The sequence below is a fragment of the Physcomitrium patens genome, chromosome 25 (assembly GCF_059467195.1).
Source record: "Physcomitrium patens ecotype Gransden chromosome 25, ASM5946719v1, whole genome shotgun sequence".
NCBI lineage: Eukaryota > Viridiplantae > Streptophyta > Bryopsida > Funariales > Funariaceae > Physcomitrium > Physcomitrium patens.
The window spans coordinates 2,123,383-2,143,869 of NC_143434.1; the positions used below are offsets into that span (position 1 = coordinate 2,123,383).

Genomic DNA, 20,487 nt, shown 5'->3' on the forward strand with positions numbered 1-20,487 from the left:
AATGTAGTCAATACCATCATAATAGATTAAAACTTATAAAGTGTTGTTGTATAGTAATACATCTAGTCAGTGAAAAAAATGGTGAAGATCTAAAATATGAGGAAAGAACTCAAATACAAGTTTAACAAATTGAGCTTAGCTGCAAAATTTATGTTTTATACCGCATATTGTATTAAGAAGACTTCAACCACCTTGGCAGGGCCATATTTGGATTGAAAAAAAGTAAAATAGATAGTTAAATAATGCAATTACTTCTAAGACAAAGTTAAGGGTAGGCTATTGCAACTTTATCATTAAAATAGTAAAATTGATACTTGGAAAAAGACCATTTGTGAGACAAGGTCAAATTTTGACCTTGAAACAGAAAAACAAGAACCTTCAACAAATTAAGATTTTATTGAGAAATCAAGGAGTGAGCTCAAAATTTTCAAGTTTCAAGAACATGCTAAAAGTATAAGATTTGTATGGTTATGACTCAATGAAGGCCTTTAATGACACAATGAAAGTTAGGAATTTACGAGCAACAGAGAATAAAAGGAGTAATAATTATTGTAAAGTATAGACTTGTTTCTAAAACATTGAAGGACATTAGAATCAAGCTTCAGGGTACACATGAAACATAGTCTGACAATAGGGAAGGCCAAACTAAATTCTAATTCTAATCTAATTCGGAGGTGGGTTTAGGAACTAGACTCAAGAGTAGCAAGTAACCATAAAAAGTTGAACCAAATCAGAAGCGGCAACAGAATCCTCAAAAGTAAATAGGAGTTTCAGAGTAACTTGAAAGAACATTTCTAAGTTACGAACAAAAAAGGCTATCATAAAAGTTCCAATGCAGGTGGGATTCAAGCATACCGGAGTCTCGGCAGCAGGCACGTTGAGAGCCTTTTTGCATGTCAACTCCTTGCAATCTCACATTTACTTCCCAGGCTTCATCTTTTTGAATGTTTGACACATTCTGTGATCCTGCAAATGACTGAACAGAAGCAATAGTGCACTATGAAATCATGCGGTAATTCTGCCGTCTCTGGGAATTAGATTGATGACATCAGAAGACAACTGTGATCCAAGCATGGTGTACTCGATCATCACACATGATTCTAGCCTAGAAGTATCATCACATAGAAATCTCTTGTTTCCAAGCAAGTATCACCACACATAAAAATCTAGAGACGGGATTACTTGGTTGAAAACTAAAGACCATCGATAACATGCAGATACAAGCAGCTAACTCGCATAAAGTTTTGTTCAGACAGTACATATTCGATACCATTTCTCTAATACAGCATACGTGTATCTACCTGGCCAACTCTCAAAAAGGTGCAAGGTGGGAGAATCGCCTGGTCTGGCATAGCACCTCTGTACAATCACACAATCGACCCTGGCTAGTCAATCCCCATGACTTGGAGCAACCATTTATTCTCAGCATGCAGAAAACAAATACCGTCCTCTCAATCTGCAAAGCTCTTCTAAAATATTTACTGTACATCTTTCGATTCAAAATTCAAAACCGTTCAACAATCTAGAGGTTAACCTGAAAATACTGAAACGACAAGGGGCAATTGAATTGTACAATTCTATCTATAAAAGGTACTGCAAACGAAAAGAAAAGAAAAGAAACATAACAAACCTTGCAAAAACAACACAAAACAAAACAAAGTTAGAGGAGATTAACATCAAAATATTAACTTTACAGTAAATCGGCATGATCAAATCATGAACGGAAACCTAAAACAAACCCCCAACACTAAAATAGAACCTCATCATCGCGTATAACAGCATTTGAAAACAACACAGAGGTAGACAAAGAAGGAAACTATGGGAAGAGTAACGGTAAAAGTCTCGTACACAAGAAAAGATTGAAACTAATGCTCCACCACGCATCGCACTCCGCATACCTTCCAAATAATCCTCCTTCAGCACAACGAATTCTGCAGATCTGAGATACAGGTACCCAAACTAAGCAAAGATAGTAACAAAGCAACTTGATCACGCTAACTACTCATCAGGAAGAACAACGATAAAGTTCATTAACAAGTATTTTTTAAATTTTTTATAAAAATCAAAAGCAGAAAAAAGCTCCCACCTATCACCAAACTGCCGTGAATTATTCGTGGAGAGCTATGAATTGTTATTTTCATATTACTGAGGTGGATTCTCTGGATATAAAAATTCTCAATAGAGCTAAACTAATACAATACCAGTACAAAACGAAATAAATCATGCTTACGGGATATGATCGGCACAATTTGCTACAGACATCGTCTTGCTGTTGTGAGCAGTGGAAGGAATCTTCGAATGTGTTCGAAAAACACCATTGCGAATTGCGACAAATTCTTCCAGACAAAGGTGGATGAGAAAAATCTGCCCCGACTTCCTGCGAGACACCTCCGAATCTGGGTTGAGGTCTGGGAACACAATCGAGAATAATTTTTTCCAAAAATAAAATGGGATACCCCTACGATGGTGTGGGCTTTTAGTGGGTTGGGACCTGTTCTGCCAATCTTCGCTGTGGGGGTCACTATGCCACGTTTATAGGTCTGACATGGTGATAGAAACACAACATCCATCTTCTCCGTCCGATTCGCCCCCGACGATTGCAGTAACAGAGAACGGTTATGCTTGGAGTTCATTTTTGGTTACACTTGGAGTTGGGAATTGAGCGAGCCGTCGAAGCTTGATGTATTGAATTGAGCAATGTCGTTGGTGAGGAAGTGGGGGTCTAGGCATTTGTGGAAACCTGCGTTGTGTGCAGACTGAAGGTTGAGATTTTGGGTTGGTAAAGGATTTGGTTGAGAAACGAGGAATCTATTTGTAACCAATCTTGGGTAGGTGTAGGATCTGGGCAGGGAGGACAAGATGACAGACCACGAAGCAGAGCAGGAGATGGAGATAGAGGCACTGCAGGCGATTTTAATGGACGACATGCAGGAGGTTACGAGCGCGGAGTGCGGGTTAGTCACAGACGCACGTTGTTTCCAGATTAGGGTTTCGCCCATGGACGATGATGAAGATGAGCCGACTGACATACCCGTGCGATTAGCGGTCAATTTCGCCCACACTCCCAAGTACCCAGATGAGCCACCCTTGCTCAAGGTGCGGAGTTTGCAGGGAATCAAGGATGCAGACATTAAGGAGTTGCAGCAGAAGCTGCAGGATGAAGTGCAAGAAAATCTGGGAATGGCGATGATTTACACTTTAGCAACTTCGGCCAAGGAGTGGTTGCGGGAAAAATATGGCCAAGAGGATGTTGTAGAAGAGGAAGAGGATGATGTGGAGAAGGAGGAAGTGATTGTGCCACACGGAGATCTCGTGACAGTGGATAGTTTCGTAGCGTGGAGAGATAGGTATGAAGCTGAGATTGCCCTTGAGAGAGCCAAATTGATGCCAGAGTCTGTCCTTATGGCTTCCAAGGAGAAGAAGCTCACAGGCCGGCAGTGGTTTGAGATGAAGGGAGGGAAGGTCGCGGAAGAGGATGAGGAGGACATTGATGACGATGAGGATATTGATTTTAGCGACGATGATGAAGATCTTGATGAAGACGAAATGTTATCTTATCTTGCTGAGAAGACCGAGAGAACTTCTATTCGGAACTAATCGATAACGGCCGATCGTCCCCTTGATTGAATGGACTCATCTTGGGAGATAATGTTGTCAAGTGTTGTTGGTGGTAGTTGTCTGACTCACAAGGTAGAGTATGACATTCTCACGAGATAGATTTTTACTAATATACATAGGAACGCAAGCTTCAATAGACGACTGTCTGTATGTCTCTCTCTATATATATATATATGAGATTAATGCGAGTCCAAACTTGCAATGGTATGCGTACTTATGGCTTCTGGGTGTAGCAAGCCTGCTCTCCCTCACCATGCTTGCTTCAAGAAATTAGATTAGCTAGGCTGTACTGTTATCATGTGTTTTTCTTAATCATAGTGCCCCTATCTTATGCTTTAAGATGCTGTTAAGATTGCCAGCGATCACATGATTTATTAATTGATATGCACATGAGTTGGGCAATTTTGAGATTGTTGCCAACCGAGGTGTAGAGTGTCATTTGTGGTAACGGTGAGTTCCATCAACCCAGTAAAGGCATGACTTGGGTCCGAGCATTTCGTCCATGTGACAAGCATTTTAAGCAGCTGTGATTAAGTTCTTGCTGGATGCAGCAGATATGAGCAACTGTGTTGCAGCGGTCCTCGTATCACCGCGCTTGCAGCAAAACATTGGACTTGTTCGCATGAAGTGTATTGGAACAATTTAAGCCATGTTCCGTCACTTCAGGATGTGTAATTTCGGGCCCTGCTCTTTGGAATTGCGGCTAAGATCTTTCAGGCATGCTCAAACAGATTAATGAAATCTTGATATCAACTGACGTTATGACCACAGGCCCGCGTTCTGCGTACAATGCACTTGTCTGCATCTAATGATCTTCAAGGAAATGTGACACTATACAAAACAAATCTTATCGAATGATGTGCACGAAAATGTGTTGTTTATTGAACACAAGTTCAGTAAGTGCAGTAGTCTCCTTGCGTGGAAACCAAGTGGGTCACTCATAACAGTATGCCACACCTGCTCAAACGCTCCAGCAAATGCTAAACCAGAGCTGTTGTGGACTACCGAAGTGAAGTTCATGTAAGGGAGAAGAGCTAAAGGTGAACACTCTTCGACTGATACATTCAGCGGAGAAGCCTAAGCTATCTGCGTGTACTCGATCTGTGCAGCAACCAATTCATTTACAGGCTGCATAGGTAAGAGACGACTCCTCAATGAAGCGATGTGTGATTCTGATAAATATATCATTGCGGGTTCTGAGGTCTTCAGATGCAAGTTACTTGAATCAAATGTGAAATTCTACTGGCCAAGGGCCTCTAACAGCAAGTGACCAAATTCACAGTAATGGATTGGTTTGGCCTGGCGCAACTGTTGGATCACGGTACACAGGTCTAAAGTGATCAGTCAGGACTGTCCTGGCCAGTTGAACGTCCCTTACAAACGTCGTCCTTGCTTTAGCGTAAGGGGCATCTCGAGCTGCAGAAAATAAGTGTTAGAAAAAGCATCACTGTTCTGATTATTATCATTAAATATGCCAGAAAACAACTTAACATGGCAAACAGGGAATAAAAATCGCCGAAAAAAATAGGAATATTTCACGAACAGCTTCTCATGAATCTTGTGAATTCATGTTGTAATGGAAATGAGTACTTTAATGTGGCACGAAATCGACAAGAAATGGGCAGAGCAGAGGCTTACGCAGCCTTTGGGCGCGGGCGATGTTTTGTCTTCTTTTATAGAATATGTATATCGCTAACGCAGCCAGAAGGGAACCCAGCAACACTCCCACGATAATGCCTGCTTTAGTGCCTCCCTTCAGATGACCACATGGTTTAATACCAACACCACATAGATCTTCGTTGTTGGCAATGCTGCAAAACATTCATACAGCTCAGCAACAGAATCAACAGGACAACCCTGCTTAAGCAAGCTGAATCGAAAATCTTAATTTCCAGTCTAAAACGGCAAGTGGATTAGGGGGTGCGCGAAAGCAGAAAACCTGAACAGATGTTACTTACTTAAGATTAGCCCCTCGCAGAGCACCAGCACTGAGACTGTGAGGCACTTCACCACTTAATAGGTTGTTGTTCAAGAACCTGCAAGAAGCAAGATGAACTCAAACAAAGCTTACAAGCACAACTATCAAAAAATCAATACATGACGAGTTTAAGTCAATATCAGAGGTATGAACACATTAAATGTGAAGAGATACTCACAATTTTTGGAGTTTAGTGAGGTTGCCAAGACTTGAAGGTATAGAGCCGTTCACTAGATTATAAGATAGATCTCTGTACAATTCGTAAACGTGGTCAGTATGGTTGTGTTTAGCGCCTGATATTTAGCAAAATCAATTGCAAGAAGTAATGACAGGAAGTACACATAGTGGGGCATATGTATCTAATATCCTCGTGTTTTGGAACATACAACGTCAGAAGAGATTCCAGCTGGCCAATGGATACAGGAATGAGCCCTTGTAACATGTTGTGACTCAGGTTCCTACACATATTTTCACAATGAATTAGACGGTCAGCAAAATACTCGATCGATGTGCCTCCAAGTTTGCTTTGAATTCGCACTTATGTAGCAATGAAAAAAGGATTTTGTCTTCTGAACATACAGGTGCTCGAGTCCGGTTAAGGCTCCAATTTCCTCCCCAAGAACACCTCGTAGTCCTTGAGAATCGAGATTCCTGAAACAAGGAACAATAACAAAGCGGTAAGGCTATCAATCCACTGGTAAAATCTCGCTCGTTTATTCCCATGTGAGAAGAGACATAGAAACACCTGTAACATGTTTGAAAGAGAAGACACAGCATATTAAAGCTACTGCGAACTACAAAATAACGTTTTCTAAGTATACAAATGCATAAAATTGGAAATTCGAATTGCCTGATGTGTTGGAAGAGAGGGGAAGGGGAACATACAGGCCTTCGATCATCCAGAAACCAGAGGCAGCACTGCGCCTGCAGTCCACTCCATTCCACGGGTGCAATTGCGGCACACATGGGTCTCCGTTCCATCCCAACCGGGCAGGCACGTTTAACGATTGCTTCAACTCTTGTATTGCCCACACTGCAAGAAACAACTTGCACGCATTAGCCTGGAGTCCGGACTCGTTCACACAACGGCGATGAGATAACCAGCTTCATCTAACGAAAGTCCAGAGGTAAGCTAGTTTGTTCAGAAAGAAAAAGAGAAGAGGAATCTTACAATTAGTATTCAAAGTTTGAACTTCGGTAGGGACGAGCGCATACACCTCGAAGGCATTGACGGCAATATTTCCAATAATGGGATTGAAGGTAACTGTCAGAGTTTTCCCCTCGACCAAAACTGTCGTGTTCAGAATCAGGGCGCTGAAAGCACCTTGAGCCCATGCCATAATATCCACATTAGCAAACACTTTCTGCTCGTTAACTAAAACATCAAATACCCGGTCGCCTGTATCCACAAACGTGGCCAGTTCTGCAAAGTAGAACCAAATGGAGTACTCTAAATTTGGCTCCACAGGCAGAGTATAAGAGAGGCTCTGACCAGGGTTGGCGGATGTAGCCGTTTGGAAAATGGCCTGAGGGTATATATTTGGGTACACTGCAGCATTGTTTATGGTTAAATTGGTTGAAATGGGGTTCACAGCCGACCCTGGAAGAAAGAGGCTGATGTCACTCTCCCAGTACCGGTCGCCTCCCCATGGGTCTGCTAGAAAGTCCGATCCAAACCCAGATTTCTCTGCTCCTGCACTTACTCTCTTCACAGACCGCATAATAAACTCATGGCTGACGTTAAATCCTCTATTATACGCCTGGTTGAAGATCTGCAACACTTCAATAGAGGCTACGGCTGGATTTCCGTGCCCAGAGCTGTGAAAGCATATAGTAGCAGCTCCGTCATTGACGAAGGCCAAAGAATCTTGGTAGTTATTGTCGTCTGAGCTCCATCCTGGCAGCAAGCTATAGACAAGGGTGCCCTCTATAGAGACATCAAATTGCGGTTCACGGCTGGCGTTATCTTCTTGTCCAAAAGTGAAATATAATCTGTGCACGTTAGAGTGTACTACTTCATTAGGTTCCGATCGCAAGTGCCAAAAGTGTTCATTGACGTTTAACGAAGAGAAATGAAAAAAATTTTAAAAATCAAAATTGAAGTGATGATCATTAAACGATCAGGACTGTGTCGCACCCGGGCAAATAGATTGGAATGACAGCAAGAAGTCTCAAGTCTCGAAGTAATAGTCTACTCAAGTAAGGATTAAGGTTCAGCATAACAAAGGCGGAAATACCTGATCAGGTAATGACCAACTGGAACTGTAATGTTGTAGCAGTTCTCTCCACCACCTGACAACTGAAAGTACCGCACCGTATTAAGCTGAGATGCTTTGTGGTTATTCACAGTGACGTTGGCAGAACGGCCTCCTGAGTAGCCCCAATCCTTGGACCAAAGAAATCCATTTGCACCATAAGTGTCAACGGTTGCTCCACAAGCGATGCGCACAGCCCAAGGTCCTACAGTACAACTCTGCGGTTCAGAGTTCTCGAAAAACGAAGTCTTGCTCTAAAACTCTCCAATTTCTCTTAATTAGAGTTGAAGGCCAAACCTCATGTCCTCACACTTCCTAACAGTCCTTCAGCTCCAATGTGACTCAAATCTACAAAACTAAGGTCCTTATCACAGTACGTCATTTCAGCGCCACACGAATCAAATACTTGCAATACAATAATGAAACGCTACAATGCATCACAATGTTCTTCTCTGTAAGTTCAGAAGCCTAAAATTTTCTGGCAATTCCGACAAAGATTGATATTACTTGAATATAAAACCTTAAAATTACAAAATTGAACGTTTTCTGTGATTTATAAAACATCCCGTCTTCCAACAAGTCATCAATTGCGCGAGGTGAAAAGCACATTACCTTGGGCAATCACTGAGGGCATACAGGCAATTCCAACTAGCAAGCATGCGATAAGGGAGAACGCCAGCGCTTCCATTCTGATCCAAACTCTGCTGATCAAAGGATTCAGGGAGAGGAGAAAAAAATCTGGCTGGAGATGAATCACTGTGAGAGCGACAAGAGCCAAACTCCTCACCTAGGTATTCAGTTCATCATGAGAATCACGCAAATAACCCCCCAATGCGGGTAAAAAAAGCCGCATACCTAAGGTAATATATAAAAAGGGGCTCTAATGCAGCACATGTCTTTCCAAGCTCTACTAAACTAACCGCCAATTATTTGCGCTCTCCAGAAGCATTTCTCCTTTCCTGTTGAAGTTTAAGTGACGCTCAGGCACCAATTAAATGATCACTCCAAAACCTCACGTGACCAGATTACTCTTACTGCATGTTTCCTCAATGCTGCCTTCAAAGCAACATTCTATCCTTGTGTAGCTCATTCCACTTACGATTAACCTCAACAGAGCTTAGCCTTCGTAGTTGAAGTAAAAACTAAAAGAGCAACAATTCGGCAAGCTGTTCTCACGAATGCTGCAACAGGGCACTGCGCTTGCTCTCTTTCAAACCAAAACGAAGAACCTCGGCACTGTCTCTGCGAAACATTCACAGACTTACAAAGTAAGTGTATACACAAACAAGTGGAGCTCCACGGCACAAGCAAAGCAGAAGATTCGAGCCAATCAGTTTGCCTTACCAAAGAGATCCTCACACGTATTACACCACTAAAACACACACTCGCAATGCACGCAATTGACAAACGAACACGTGAAGCGAAATGTACAACGAAGCAATGCTATGACTGATCACTAACCGTATGAGTAGAGAGAAAACAGAAACTTCATTCGCCTCTACATTGCAGATATCTACGTACAAATCTCACGAAACGGATTTCTCCATACAGCAAACGTCCACTACTACGTCCCAGACATACCACCGTCCACTCACACTCCGTGCGACCCGACGAAGCCATCCCAGCTCTAACGAGCAGCTGCTGCAGCCAACGACTTGGTGCTTACTGCAACTGACGGAATCCGAGCTGGTCGCGACCTCGTGGCGCGCATCGCATCGCATCGATCAGCCAACAAACTGAATGCAGCTCACATCCGCTCCAACAACCCCCTGAGGAGCAAATCACTCGTAAAACATGGTTCCCTCACCCACCACAATCCCTTCGGCCTTGAATGGCAACACCGAACGCATCGCCGCAGTCCAGGGGGGAGATTAATGTGCTGGAAATGCGACGTCGATATGAAGAAATAAAAAAGCTTCGGCGATCTGAAAAAGCTCCGACAAATTCAGCCAAAGCGAGATGGGGCGAGAGAGAGAGAGCGAGAAAGATGCGAAGCTGTTCGAAAGTCTCGGCTCGAGCCCAGGTCTCGATTGAGGTCCTCTGATGACGTGGATACGGGACGGGTGATCCTAACCAGCGGACCCGTTGCGAGATGGTTTGGTGACCCGTCCGGTCAGGTCTGGTACCGTGCCATAATTGCGGGGGGTGTGGCCCGTGGAGGCTTCCTTGTGGCATTTTGGGGAACTCTGCTCCCCGCTTTGATTCCATTTACTCCCTGAGTTTGCGTTGGGGAGCCTCTGAATGGTCCCCATGTGCATCGAGAGAACCTCTTTTTCATCCATCACCATCTATGATTCATTCAAATTTAGCTCATTCCAATACCTGCACTTGTTTAGCAGATTTTTCTTGCTACACTCTGCTTCGGAACTAGTGTATGAACTTGAATAGTGTGTATTTCTAATTAGGGTGAATTACATTATAAACAGGGCACTCATGTCCTAGAGGCACTTTGCAAATAGTATAATACGCATTGATTCCATATATCGGTGGAAATGGCAAGCCCTCTAGAGTCTCATAATATAGTGAAGTTATATATGAAGTTATAATATATTCATAATATAGTGAAGTTAATATATTCTGAGATTGGTCAAGCATGATAAAAAAAACATAATATAGTGAAGTTATATATCATAAAAAATCTCATAAAATAATATAGTGAAGTTATAATATATTCATAATATATTCACCAATCTCATAAAAAAAACATTTAAATATAAATTCAAATATATAAAAAAATTAATTTTTAGAGTATTGCTAATACAACCATAAATTTTTCTATTATTACCACAATCTCACCACTTATCTGACATATTTCTTTAGTTTTTAGTTTTTAGTTTTTTTTTTTTTTCATTTCAATAAAAAAAAATACTATGTTCAATCAAATGATTTGAAAGATATTGAACAAGAAAAAAAACTAAATAGTTTAAAAAATATTAAACAAAAATGGGATGTGCCGGACTATGAAGGGTTGTGGTGGCAATAGCAAAAACTATAGTGACATGAATAACACCCAATTTTTATACCTTCAAATAGACTGAAAAATTGATGATGTTCCACATGCAATAAATTATCATGTTAGCAAACTTATTACTAAATAGACACAAATAGGTGCAAATTCCATAAACCAAGAACCACTTTTTTTTTTGGGAGAATAGTTCCAATGGTAGAACAATGGTCTCCAAAACCACAGGTTAAGGGTTCGAAATATATCCAATATAAATCTACAATAGAAGCAAAGTTAGATGAATTTATTTTTTAAAATTTCATGTAAGGATATTAAAATTTTCTCCACTAAAAATAACAAAATAAATTCAAACCACACGGCTCACTTATGTTTGCCATGGATGCTATTATTGTAGTTTGATGGATACCTTTTGACTTGGTTCCAGTATCAAATTCATTCTGATATGACATTTATGGAAAATGTCTGAAACTGCAAAAGCCCTTTAAAATTTGGTGTTAGAAATCAATTTTTGCATTCAATACTTCTGAACGTGCAGAGAAAGAGGCCAGGAGTTCATTCATCCGAGGCCTTTAGTGGATGATACTCACAGCGGATGAATGATATTAGGATGAATATCGGCGTTCGTGGATGAAAATCTTCAATCGGAGCCTCATTCAAAATTATCGAAGTTAAGATTTTGATAAACACCCATAGCAGATAAAATTAATTTTATTCCATGGCAGGTTTAAATTTCAATTATCTTAAAAATAGCAAGTAAACATATATATATATATATATATATATATTCATTCGTTTAAGAAATAATGTAAACTTATGTACACCTTATGATCTAAATTTTTATGTGGATTGAAGCCTGGGCTTGACACACAAAAATAATTGTGACCAAGCTCAATTTCTGGATTTGCTTTTGTACAATTGTCTCTTCACTAGATTTGATTGTCTACCTTAAATTGTGTGAGTGATTGAGGTACTTTTTCTTTTCTATTCTTCTTTTTTTTTTTTTTTTTTTTTTTTTTTGCAAACTACCAAGTTAAATATACCAATAAATTGGTGATCATCATATTTTAAAAACTGATATTAATGTATCGAATAAATTGGGTGAATCATTTATGTATGGTGTGATTTGTTTTCATTGTATGTCACCAATGTACAGTATGTTACATTCAACCACTTGCTAATTGAGTAAGTGGAATAGTGATTAGAATGCTTCTATTAATGCCCGTAGAATTTTTGGTACTGGCTTTAATTATTTGTTTACGTGAAAGATCTTATCCATTTAATGGTCTCTTATACATCCATTATAAAAATATTTTATAAAATTAGTTATCATAGACATATAAATAGGACCAAACAACTTTTGTTATTTCCATTTGGTAAACATGTTCTTAAGGAATTTAGGGCACTAATATTCTTTACCAAGTGCAACACTTTGATCATTTTTTTAAACCATGACCTTTCAAATGGGCCATGTTTTTAAAAATATATAATAAATAAATATACACATTATATCTTGTAAGTGAAAACAAAAAGCATTGTGGATGTTCTACATTTGTGCATGAGCCAAAGATCTTTGTTTGATTAATAACTTGTTATTTGGTTATTATTTTTATTTTTATTATTTTTATTTTTATTTTTATTATTTTTATTTATGTTTGAAAAAAAGAAATAAGAAGAGGAGTAATGTTTCTAATGTTTACAGAGGGTCTAACATATTATAATTTTTTTAATTATAAAAGTAAAGCCAAAATCCGTTCCATGTTTTGTTGTTTATTGATTTAAAACATGCAATAAAATTTGTATCCATCATTTCTACATGCTTATATGTATGTATATATATATATATATATATATATATTATTATTATTATCACAAAATAAAGTATAACTATATTTTTAGTAAAATTCTTTGTTTAACCTTACACTACTAAAAATTAACATTTTAATATACTATCTTTGAATATTTTAAACATACAATGGACAATAGGTCATTTGATTATATGATAATATAAAAAGATTAAAAAATTTATAAGAAATTTAAGTACATATTGTGTCTTAAGACAATTGTATTCTTAAGAAATCCCCAAAAAACAGATATTGCACTGATTGAATATTTGTCAAACTGCTTCGTTTTACTAGGTAATATAAGTTAATTGAAACAAAAGAGTTATTTCTTGTTGAAGAACGGATACACATATTGGTTTTTATTTTATAATATTTTTGATAAATTGCATAAAAAAAGTTGAATGATTATTAAAAATCTTATTCTAATAATATGAAAAAATTATTTCTTGAAAAATATAGGACTTTTTTCACTATATATATATATATATATATATATATATATTATTTGAATTATTTGAAAACTTTAAAGAAAATGGCACCACCCTTCAAAAACATCACTAAATACTAAGACTATTTTTTATAAATCTTGTGATCATTCTTTATTGCAGTGTTTTTTGAAGAATAATATCTAGTATATTAGATATTGTTACCATTTTTATATTATAAATATAATATATTGTGTGCATATTTTAAGATTTTTTTTCTCCAAAAAGAATAAATACTGTGGATTCATATACTTTATATGGTCGTTGAGCTAATTTCATCTTTTAATATATCCTAAAAGCTTCTCTAGAATATCATACCATATAAGTTTATTCCTTTTACTTTTGTCACATTTCTAATGTAGTTTCTATTCTATAATTAAATTTTATGATTTTTTTGTAAAAGTTTAAAATTTCTCAAAAAATATTGTTAGCTTGTATTTGATAATTATTTATTTTGCTCAGTAGAGGCTTTTATTTTATTTTGTATAACTTATATATATTTTTTAACATAATATAATCCAATTTATTAATTTTGTGTGTGTGTATGTATATATATATATATATATATATAATTTATTTGAGTATGGTTTGTTATCACTATTTATTATTATTTTTATCATTATTATTACACATATATTTTTCTTGTCACTTTTGGCAAAAATTGCTTTAAATCATATACTGATTTTTATTTATTTATTTATTTATTTTTATATATATATTATCAAAAGTTTTTGAACTTCTTTTCAACAAATTTTCAAATAAAGCAATGAAATATAAAGAAAAAATGCTCACAAATCCTATTTGAATTGTTCTATTAGAATTTTATAAAATATGAGAGCATAAAAATAATTATACTTACTGAAAAAATTCTTGATAATATTATTTTCTTTGTATTATATTTTTCTAACAAACCATTCTTAGTTTCATTTATTTATTAACAATCTTTAAAAAGATGTACTTTTAAGATTGACCTGCTTTTTTTTATATGTCAATTGAAATTCTTATAACTTTTGTTAACTTGTTTTGATGGTTTGAAAGGTTTTGTCAAGAATTACCAAGTTGGACATTGTTTGATCCCTCAACTGTTATTTGTAAGTTTTCTAAAACCATTAAAATATTTCTAAAAATTGTAATACAATTTTTTAAAAGATGTTGTGAGTTTATTTATTTTTGAAATTTATTTTTTATAAATATCTACTTAGTCTAATCAAATAAAATAGTTAATGATTTATTTCAAGATTATTATATAAGATACAAAGAAATAATATTATTATTAATATTATAATTTTTCTTTTTTAATTCTATTTGGATTATGGAGCAAAGTTTAACATTGGTGTATTTCTTTTAGAAAGTTGTGGAAACTACTTAATTAGAATTTATAGATAGATTGTAAAAGTAAAAATTCATTGAAAGAAAATAATAAATATGAAGAATTATTTTAAAACATCGACTAAATTATTAATAATACCCATTTTATTAGAAGAAATTATATTATTATATAAAAACGCATCATCAGAAATAATGAGGATAGAAAAAATAAATTGTATTGGAATATGTAGAATTATTTAAAATTATACTAGTTCTATAATGCAGTTTGAAATATTTGAGACAGATGTGACGATTTTTTTTATTTTTTATTTTTCATTTTTTTGTAAGGTATTATCAATTAAAGCTTGGTGCCTATGTCATCATGAAAACTAATTTTTTTCTGCAATCTTGTTGACCACGTTTATTCTTATTCTATCACTTCTATTATGTAGAGTAATCAATATGATGGAGAAATTGACAAGTTTTTGTAATTGTAGATTCTTTTAAGGAGTGCTTTGTCTTTATTTATATATATATATATATATATATTGGTGTATGTATATTGGTGCATATATATATATATATATATATATTGGTGCATGTATATTTGTTAATGTTTTATATATTTTTAATAAGAAGTAATATAGGTATTGACTGTAAACATTTATAGACATTACCCTCATTAAATTACATGTTCAACATCTAAAATCTACATGTTTCCAATGATTCTTAATTTGAATTCTATTTCAATATACTTTGTTGTTGTTGTTGATGATCTTTCTATACAACAATAATTTCAAACACATTTAAAGAGTATTTATTTTATTATTTTTATTATTTTTATTATTTTTTTCTAAGTCATTACAATAAAAAAAAACATCTAGGTTTTTTTAGTTTTACAAAGAATGTAGTATTATTTAGGCATAGAAGTACAAGTAGATTCTTTTGAGAATATTTCAATAAAACGCCTGGGAAAAAAAAATATTTACTAAAATACAAGTAAGAATGTTTTGATGTTGCAAAATCTTCATAAATTACAAAATAAAAATTACATGAATTTTAGCACAAGTTCTTGCCTATCTTTAGATTACAATGTGATTATTATTTTTGTTAATTTATTATTTAGATAAGTTGATAAAATGATGAATATCTTGAAAAGTCACTTTTGCATATAATTTAATAATTTTTATTTTTGGCATTCAATGTAGCATTTGTAATTGAACATATAAACTAATAAAGTAAGTGAAAAAAAAATTGCCAAATAAAATCCACCCTTTAAATTTCAAAGAAATATCCAATGCAAATAATTATTTAAACAAATAGAAGTTGAAGGCTTAATTTAAGGCTAGAATTCATTGAAAAAGATGGGTATTGATTCTATTACTTATTGAACGCAAATAATACACTCTACCATTTGAGCCAAATATTCCATTGAGATTTAAAAAAATAGTAAATATAATGTTTACACATGTAAAATTGAGCTTTTACTCTTTTATAATTGTTGTCACGTTGTAACACAACTATATGATTTCAAAATAATAAAAAATAAAATTTTAATTAATATTTAATCATCTTGATTCAATAATAATTTGAGACATTTAAACATGGCTTTTATAAAAGCCTCTTAGTTTATTTTCTTGTCTTAATAGCTAGTAGATTAAAGGCTAATTAGTAATTTTATCTTCTAGGCTAAAGAAATTCTTTTACTACCTTAGAAAGGCCATAAATTGGTAAAAATAGGATAAAAGAAGTAAATAATTAGTATGGTTGAAACTAAGATAAAAGTTGAAGATAGGTTAGAGCTAAAAAATCCCTAAGATAAATTAGATTGATATCTAGAGGTTGGTCGTTTGTACAACAAGGTCAAAACCAAACCTCTAGCTACTAAAACAACTACCTAGGGTAAAATATAGGGCCATTTGGAGATCGGCAATTAGAACTAGAGAGATAGCTTTAAGCTCATTCAAAAAGAATAAGGTTTATTTTCATAAGATTTGAGATGACTTTGCAATTATTGTTCAAAATTAGGATTTATATTGGTGACCTTTGAATTTATGAAATATAATTAGGGCTAGCACTCTTGGTTAGTTCATATAATTGGTGTTACATCTATAATTTAAAATTTTTAGAGCTTGATTGATTAGGTATGCTAAGTGTATATAGAATTTTATATTAATGTAATAATAAAATTGGAAGATATCTGGTTTTTGATATAAGAAGGTATCAAAAGTTGACAATTTGAAGTTGGATAGGGTTTCTATAATATCTAAAGATCTACTAATTGAAACAAGGTAAAATTTAGCATGGTAATAGAAGATTCAAAGATCAAGTTATTCACTGATTTCAAGCTGAAGATAATAGTTGGAGAAGGAAAAATTACTACTGAAACATCTAAATCAACTTTTGAGTTGGTAGCTAAGTGACATCACTGTGGTTTATTAGATTTTTTCTTAGAATTTGTAAGTTGGATTGGGCTGAATTTTTTTTAGCATTTAGAAGACTTATAGTTGCATTTAAGTGAAAATTTTTATACCAATTGATGATCAAATTAGAAATAACAGCTTGCTAAAGCTCACTGATTAGAATTAAGGCTTATAAAGAGAAATCAAAATTATCTAATTATAAAAGTAATAAAATAATTGGATTTTGTATAAGATTGAAGTTACAAAGAAGAGTGTTTTTGAGTACTTTGTATTGGCTTTAAGTACTTTTGAATTGAAATTCAAATTGCATTCTTTTTATATGGAAGAAATCTATTAGAGTTTCTTTGATAATTGTAAAATGTAACTTTACCTTCTATAGCCAAGTACCTAGTGCATTTTCAAACAAGATTATACAAAATACAACACAAATGGTGAATCTAATGTGAAAGTTTGGAGTAGAAGATGTTATACTGTATTTGTGGTTATTTAGAATTCATGGCGTAAAAAAGCAAGAAGATTGAATTTAGAATTTTTGATAGAGATTTAAATGGATCTTCAAGTAGAGCTTCAAATAGATTTTCTACTAGTGAAAGAGATATGGATTTTGATTCAAATAGTGCAAATATGTTTCAAGTATTTACATTATTTATACAATAACAATAGGGCAATGATTGCAAAGATGCTTTAGTACCAAAGCAATGTAAGCAGTGGTTAATAAAATTGACCAATTTAATGGAAGAGATATTTGAAAGTATTTGAGATGTTATATACAAGAGATAGAATTAAATTGGGATTTTGAAAATAAGGTGATTGAACTATTTGAACTTCTTATAATGTCAATGTTGTAATGTAATACAATTATATAATAAAACTATAAATTTTTAATTAATATCTAATTATTTTAATTCAATAATAATTCAAGATATCTAAACATGGCTTTTATAAAAGCTTTTTAGGTTATTTTTTTATCTTGATAGTTAGTAAGTTAAAGGTTAATTAGTGATTTTACCTTCTAGCTGTAGAGACTCTTTTACTACCTTAAATAGACCATAAATTGATAAAATCAGATTAAAAGAGATAAATAATTAGTATAATTGATACTAGGATTAAGTTGAAGATAGGGTTGGGCTAAAAAATCCTTAGGATAGGTTAGATTGATACCCGAGGGTTGACCGTTTGTGAGACAGGGTCAAAATTAGATTTCTAGCCATTGAAACGATAGCCTAGGGCAAAATAGGAATTCATTTGAAGTTTGGAAATTAGGGTTTGAGAGCTACATTAGAATTTGTTCCAAAGACATGAGGTTGATTTTGGTAGGATTTAGAGAGAGTTAGCAATTGTTGTTGGAAATTAAGGTTTGTATTGGTAATTTGGGAATTATGTAATGAAATTAGGGCTAGCATTCTTAGCTAGTTCATAAAACTGGTGTCACATTTAATTTGATAGTGCTTAGATAATTAGGTGTTCTAAGTCTATGTAAATTTTTTTAATAATCAAATGATGCAATTGAGAGATATTTGGGTTTTGGTACAAAAACATATGAAAAGTTGGCAGTTTGAGATTAAGTAGGATTTCAATGATATCTAAAGATCTACTAATTGGATCAAGGTGAAATTTGGCATGGTATTGAAAGACTTAAAGATCAAGCTACAAACCAATTTTGAGTCGAAGTTATCAATTGGAGAAGGAGAAATCACTATTGGAATTGTTGCTTCACCTTTCAAGTTGGCAATACAGTAACATCAATGTAGTTTTTGGAGGTTTTCTCACAATCTGTAAGTTGGATTGGGCTGAAAATTCTTGAGCATATAGAAGACTTATATTGATAATTGCATGCATAATTTTACATCAAGTGGAAAGTTAGATTAGAAGTTACAGCTTGTTAAAGCTCACTAATTAGGGTTAGAGCTTATAAGAAAAATCTAAATTGCTTAAATATGAAAGTAACAAGATAATTGAGATTTATGTGTGATTGAGGATAATAAGAGGAGTATTTTTTTAGCACTTTCGAATTAGAATTTGAATTATATTCTTTTTATATGGGTGAAACTTATTAGGGTTTCTTGGATGTTTGTAAAATACAACCTCACCTTCTATAGGTAGGTGTTTAGTGCATTTCGAAGTAAGACAACACATAATATGACTTAAGTAGTGAATCCAACATAAAATTTTGAAGTGGAAGGTATTGGATTTTATTTGTAGTTATTTGGAATTGACGACACAAGAAGACAAGAAAGCAAAAAAGTTGAATTTGGTGTCTTTGATCGAGCTTTGGGTAGAGTTGTAAGTAGATCTTCAAGTAGAGCTTCAAGTAGATTTTGTACTAGTAGAGAAGGTACGTACTTTGATCCAAATATTGCAAAAATGTTTCAAGCATTTACATTATTTATGAGACAGTAATAGAGCAATGATTAAAAAGAAGCTTTAGCAATCAAAGCATTATAAGCTATGGTTAATAAGATTGATCAATTTGATGGGAGGGATATTTCCAAATATTTAAGATGTTATGTGTGGAAAATGGAATTGAATCACGTTTTTGAGAAATAGATGTTTCAATTATTTGAGCTTATTATAATATCAGAGATAAGGAAGCATATAAGGTCTATTATAGGGTAATTTAGAAGTTCATAGGAGGTATTTTTACATGAGTTGAAGGATGAGTATTTTTTAGAAGATATTGATTGAATTACCAAGAAATCGTTCTTGGAATGGATTGAATGATCCAACAAAAATTTGCAAGCTACAAAATTATTAAGAGAATTTAAAAAGATAAATTTTTCAATTATCAAAAATAAAAAAGTTAATATTGGGACTAAATAAGGTTGAATTGTTTTTTTAAGTTGTTGATGGAAAATTATAAGAAAAGTTATAAGTCCTTCTTGAAGATATGAAGAAGATGACTAAAAATATTTTTTATTTTTTGACATAGTCTTTTTTTATAAACAAGTTAAGGCTCTTGAATGTAATAATATAAAAGCTTTGTAATTTTTAGATCCTAAATAGACATCTATTGTAAAATAAGGTGAGGGATTTAAGAAGAAAATATGACCTTTACTAAATGTTGTACATGATTATAGCTATATGATTCCTATTGTAGTTGGAGAAACTTGTTTTTTGATACATTGTCTTTTTTAGCAATTATACTTCTCATTTTATAATTATGTTGCTTCATTAGATAATATTGAAGAATATTGTTAGCTTTTCATAATATAATTACAAATCTTCTTAACAACATAAAATCTTTTTTTGCTTTGTGAGGGATTTAAAATGTACCATATCAATTTGCATTAATTTTGGCCTTGATGAATAAGTGTCAAGGACAAAGACTCGATGAGGGAAAATATACACCAAAAGGCTATCTCGATATAATAAGTCAAAATATAAACAAGTAGGTATATTAAAAGGAAACTGGAATGGCTATTGCCACAAGACAAGAAACTAAAGACTCTTGAACCTGGACTAGAAGCAAGAAAGGAGTTGACAAGAGTGAAGAAGCCTTCACTCTTGTCTCTATATATACTATCTAACTAGGGGCTACGTGGCGACGTTCTATAGGACCTCCAATATGTGTTGACTTTGTAGGACACATGCCTTGACTTACAAGGCAAGTTTTT

The 20,487-nt window shown here is 34.1% G+C and overlaps 2 protein-coding genes and 1 long non-coding RNA gene across 7 annotated transcripts; 1 reads left to right on the forward strand and 2 right to left on the reverse strand.

Annotated features, from left to right (window-relative positions):
* Positions 1-377: 377 nt before the first annotated feature.
* On the reverse strand, positions 378-2,431 carry LOC141045016 (uncharacterized). Its single transcript, XR_016501113.1, has 4 exons — positions 2,231-2,431; positions 1,849-1,939; positions 1,302-1,359; positions 378-976 (listed from the first exon to the last, which is right to left on the reverse strand). It is a non-coding gene; the product is annotated as an uncharacterized LOC141045016 (long non-coding RNA).
* Positions 2,432-2,489: 58 nt separating this feature from the next.
* LOC112278400 (uncharacterized) lies at positions 2,490-3,806 on the forward strand. The gene has a single exon (XM_024511831.3). It carries the CDS (start codon positions 2,860-2,862, stop codon positions 3,595-3,597), a length of 738 nt encoding a protein of 245 aa, XP_024367599.1. The 5' UTR covers positions 2,490-2,859; the 3' UTR covers positions 3,598-3,806.
* Positions 3,807-4,478: 672 nt separating this feature from the next.
* LOC112278399 (receptor-like protein 4) lies at positions 4,479-9,814 on the reverse strand. 5 transcript variants are annotated; one of them, XM_090247826.1, is made up of 11 exons: positions 9,518-9,814; positions 8,464-9,093; positions 7,834-8,056; positions 6,768-7,588; positions 6,482-6,629; positions 6,176-6,247; positions 5,983-6,054; positions 5,775-5,846; positions 5,577-5,654; positions 5,257-5,429; positions 4,479-5,034 (listed from the first exon to the last, which is right to left on the reverse strand). In XM_090247826.1, the coding sequence occupies exons 2-11, from the start codon at positions 8,537-8,539 to the stop codon at positions 4,895-4,897; spliced, it is 1,875 nt and encodes a 624-aa protein (XP_090103952.1). In that variant the 5' UTR covers positions 8,540-9,093; positions 9,518-9,814; the 3' UTR covers positions 4,479-4,894. The 5 variants fall into 5 exon arrangements, with proteins under 5 accessions (XP_090103952.1, XP_024367592.1, XP_090103953.1 ...); XM_024511824.3 differs by having other exon boundaries at positions 9,313-9,739; XM_090247827.1 differs by having other exon boundaries at positions 9,433-9,738.
* Between the last annotated feature and the right edge of the window lie 10,673 nt (positions 9,815-20,487).

What these genes read in the sequence shown, in the direction of transcription:
- LOC112278399 (XM_090247826.1), bottom strand. Translation starts at nt 8,539, where the DNA reads ATGGAAGCGCTGGCGTTCTCCCTTATCGCATGCTTGCTAGTTGGAATT. An exon ending in TTCTGGATGATCGAAGGCCT is followed by an intron (nt 6,248 to 6,481) that starts GTATGTTCCCCT and finishes TCCTTGTTTCAG; the next exon opens with GAATCTCGATTCTCAAGGAC. An exon ending in CTGGAATCTCTTCTGACGTT is followed by an intron (nt 5,847 to 5,982) that starts GTATGTTCCAAA and finishes CGAATTGTACAG; the next exon opens with AGATCTATCTTATAATCTAG.
- LOC112278400 (XM_024511831.3), top strand. Translation starts at nt 2,860, where the DNA reads ATGACAGACCACGAAGCAGAGCAGGAGATGGAGATAGAGGCACTGCAG.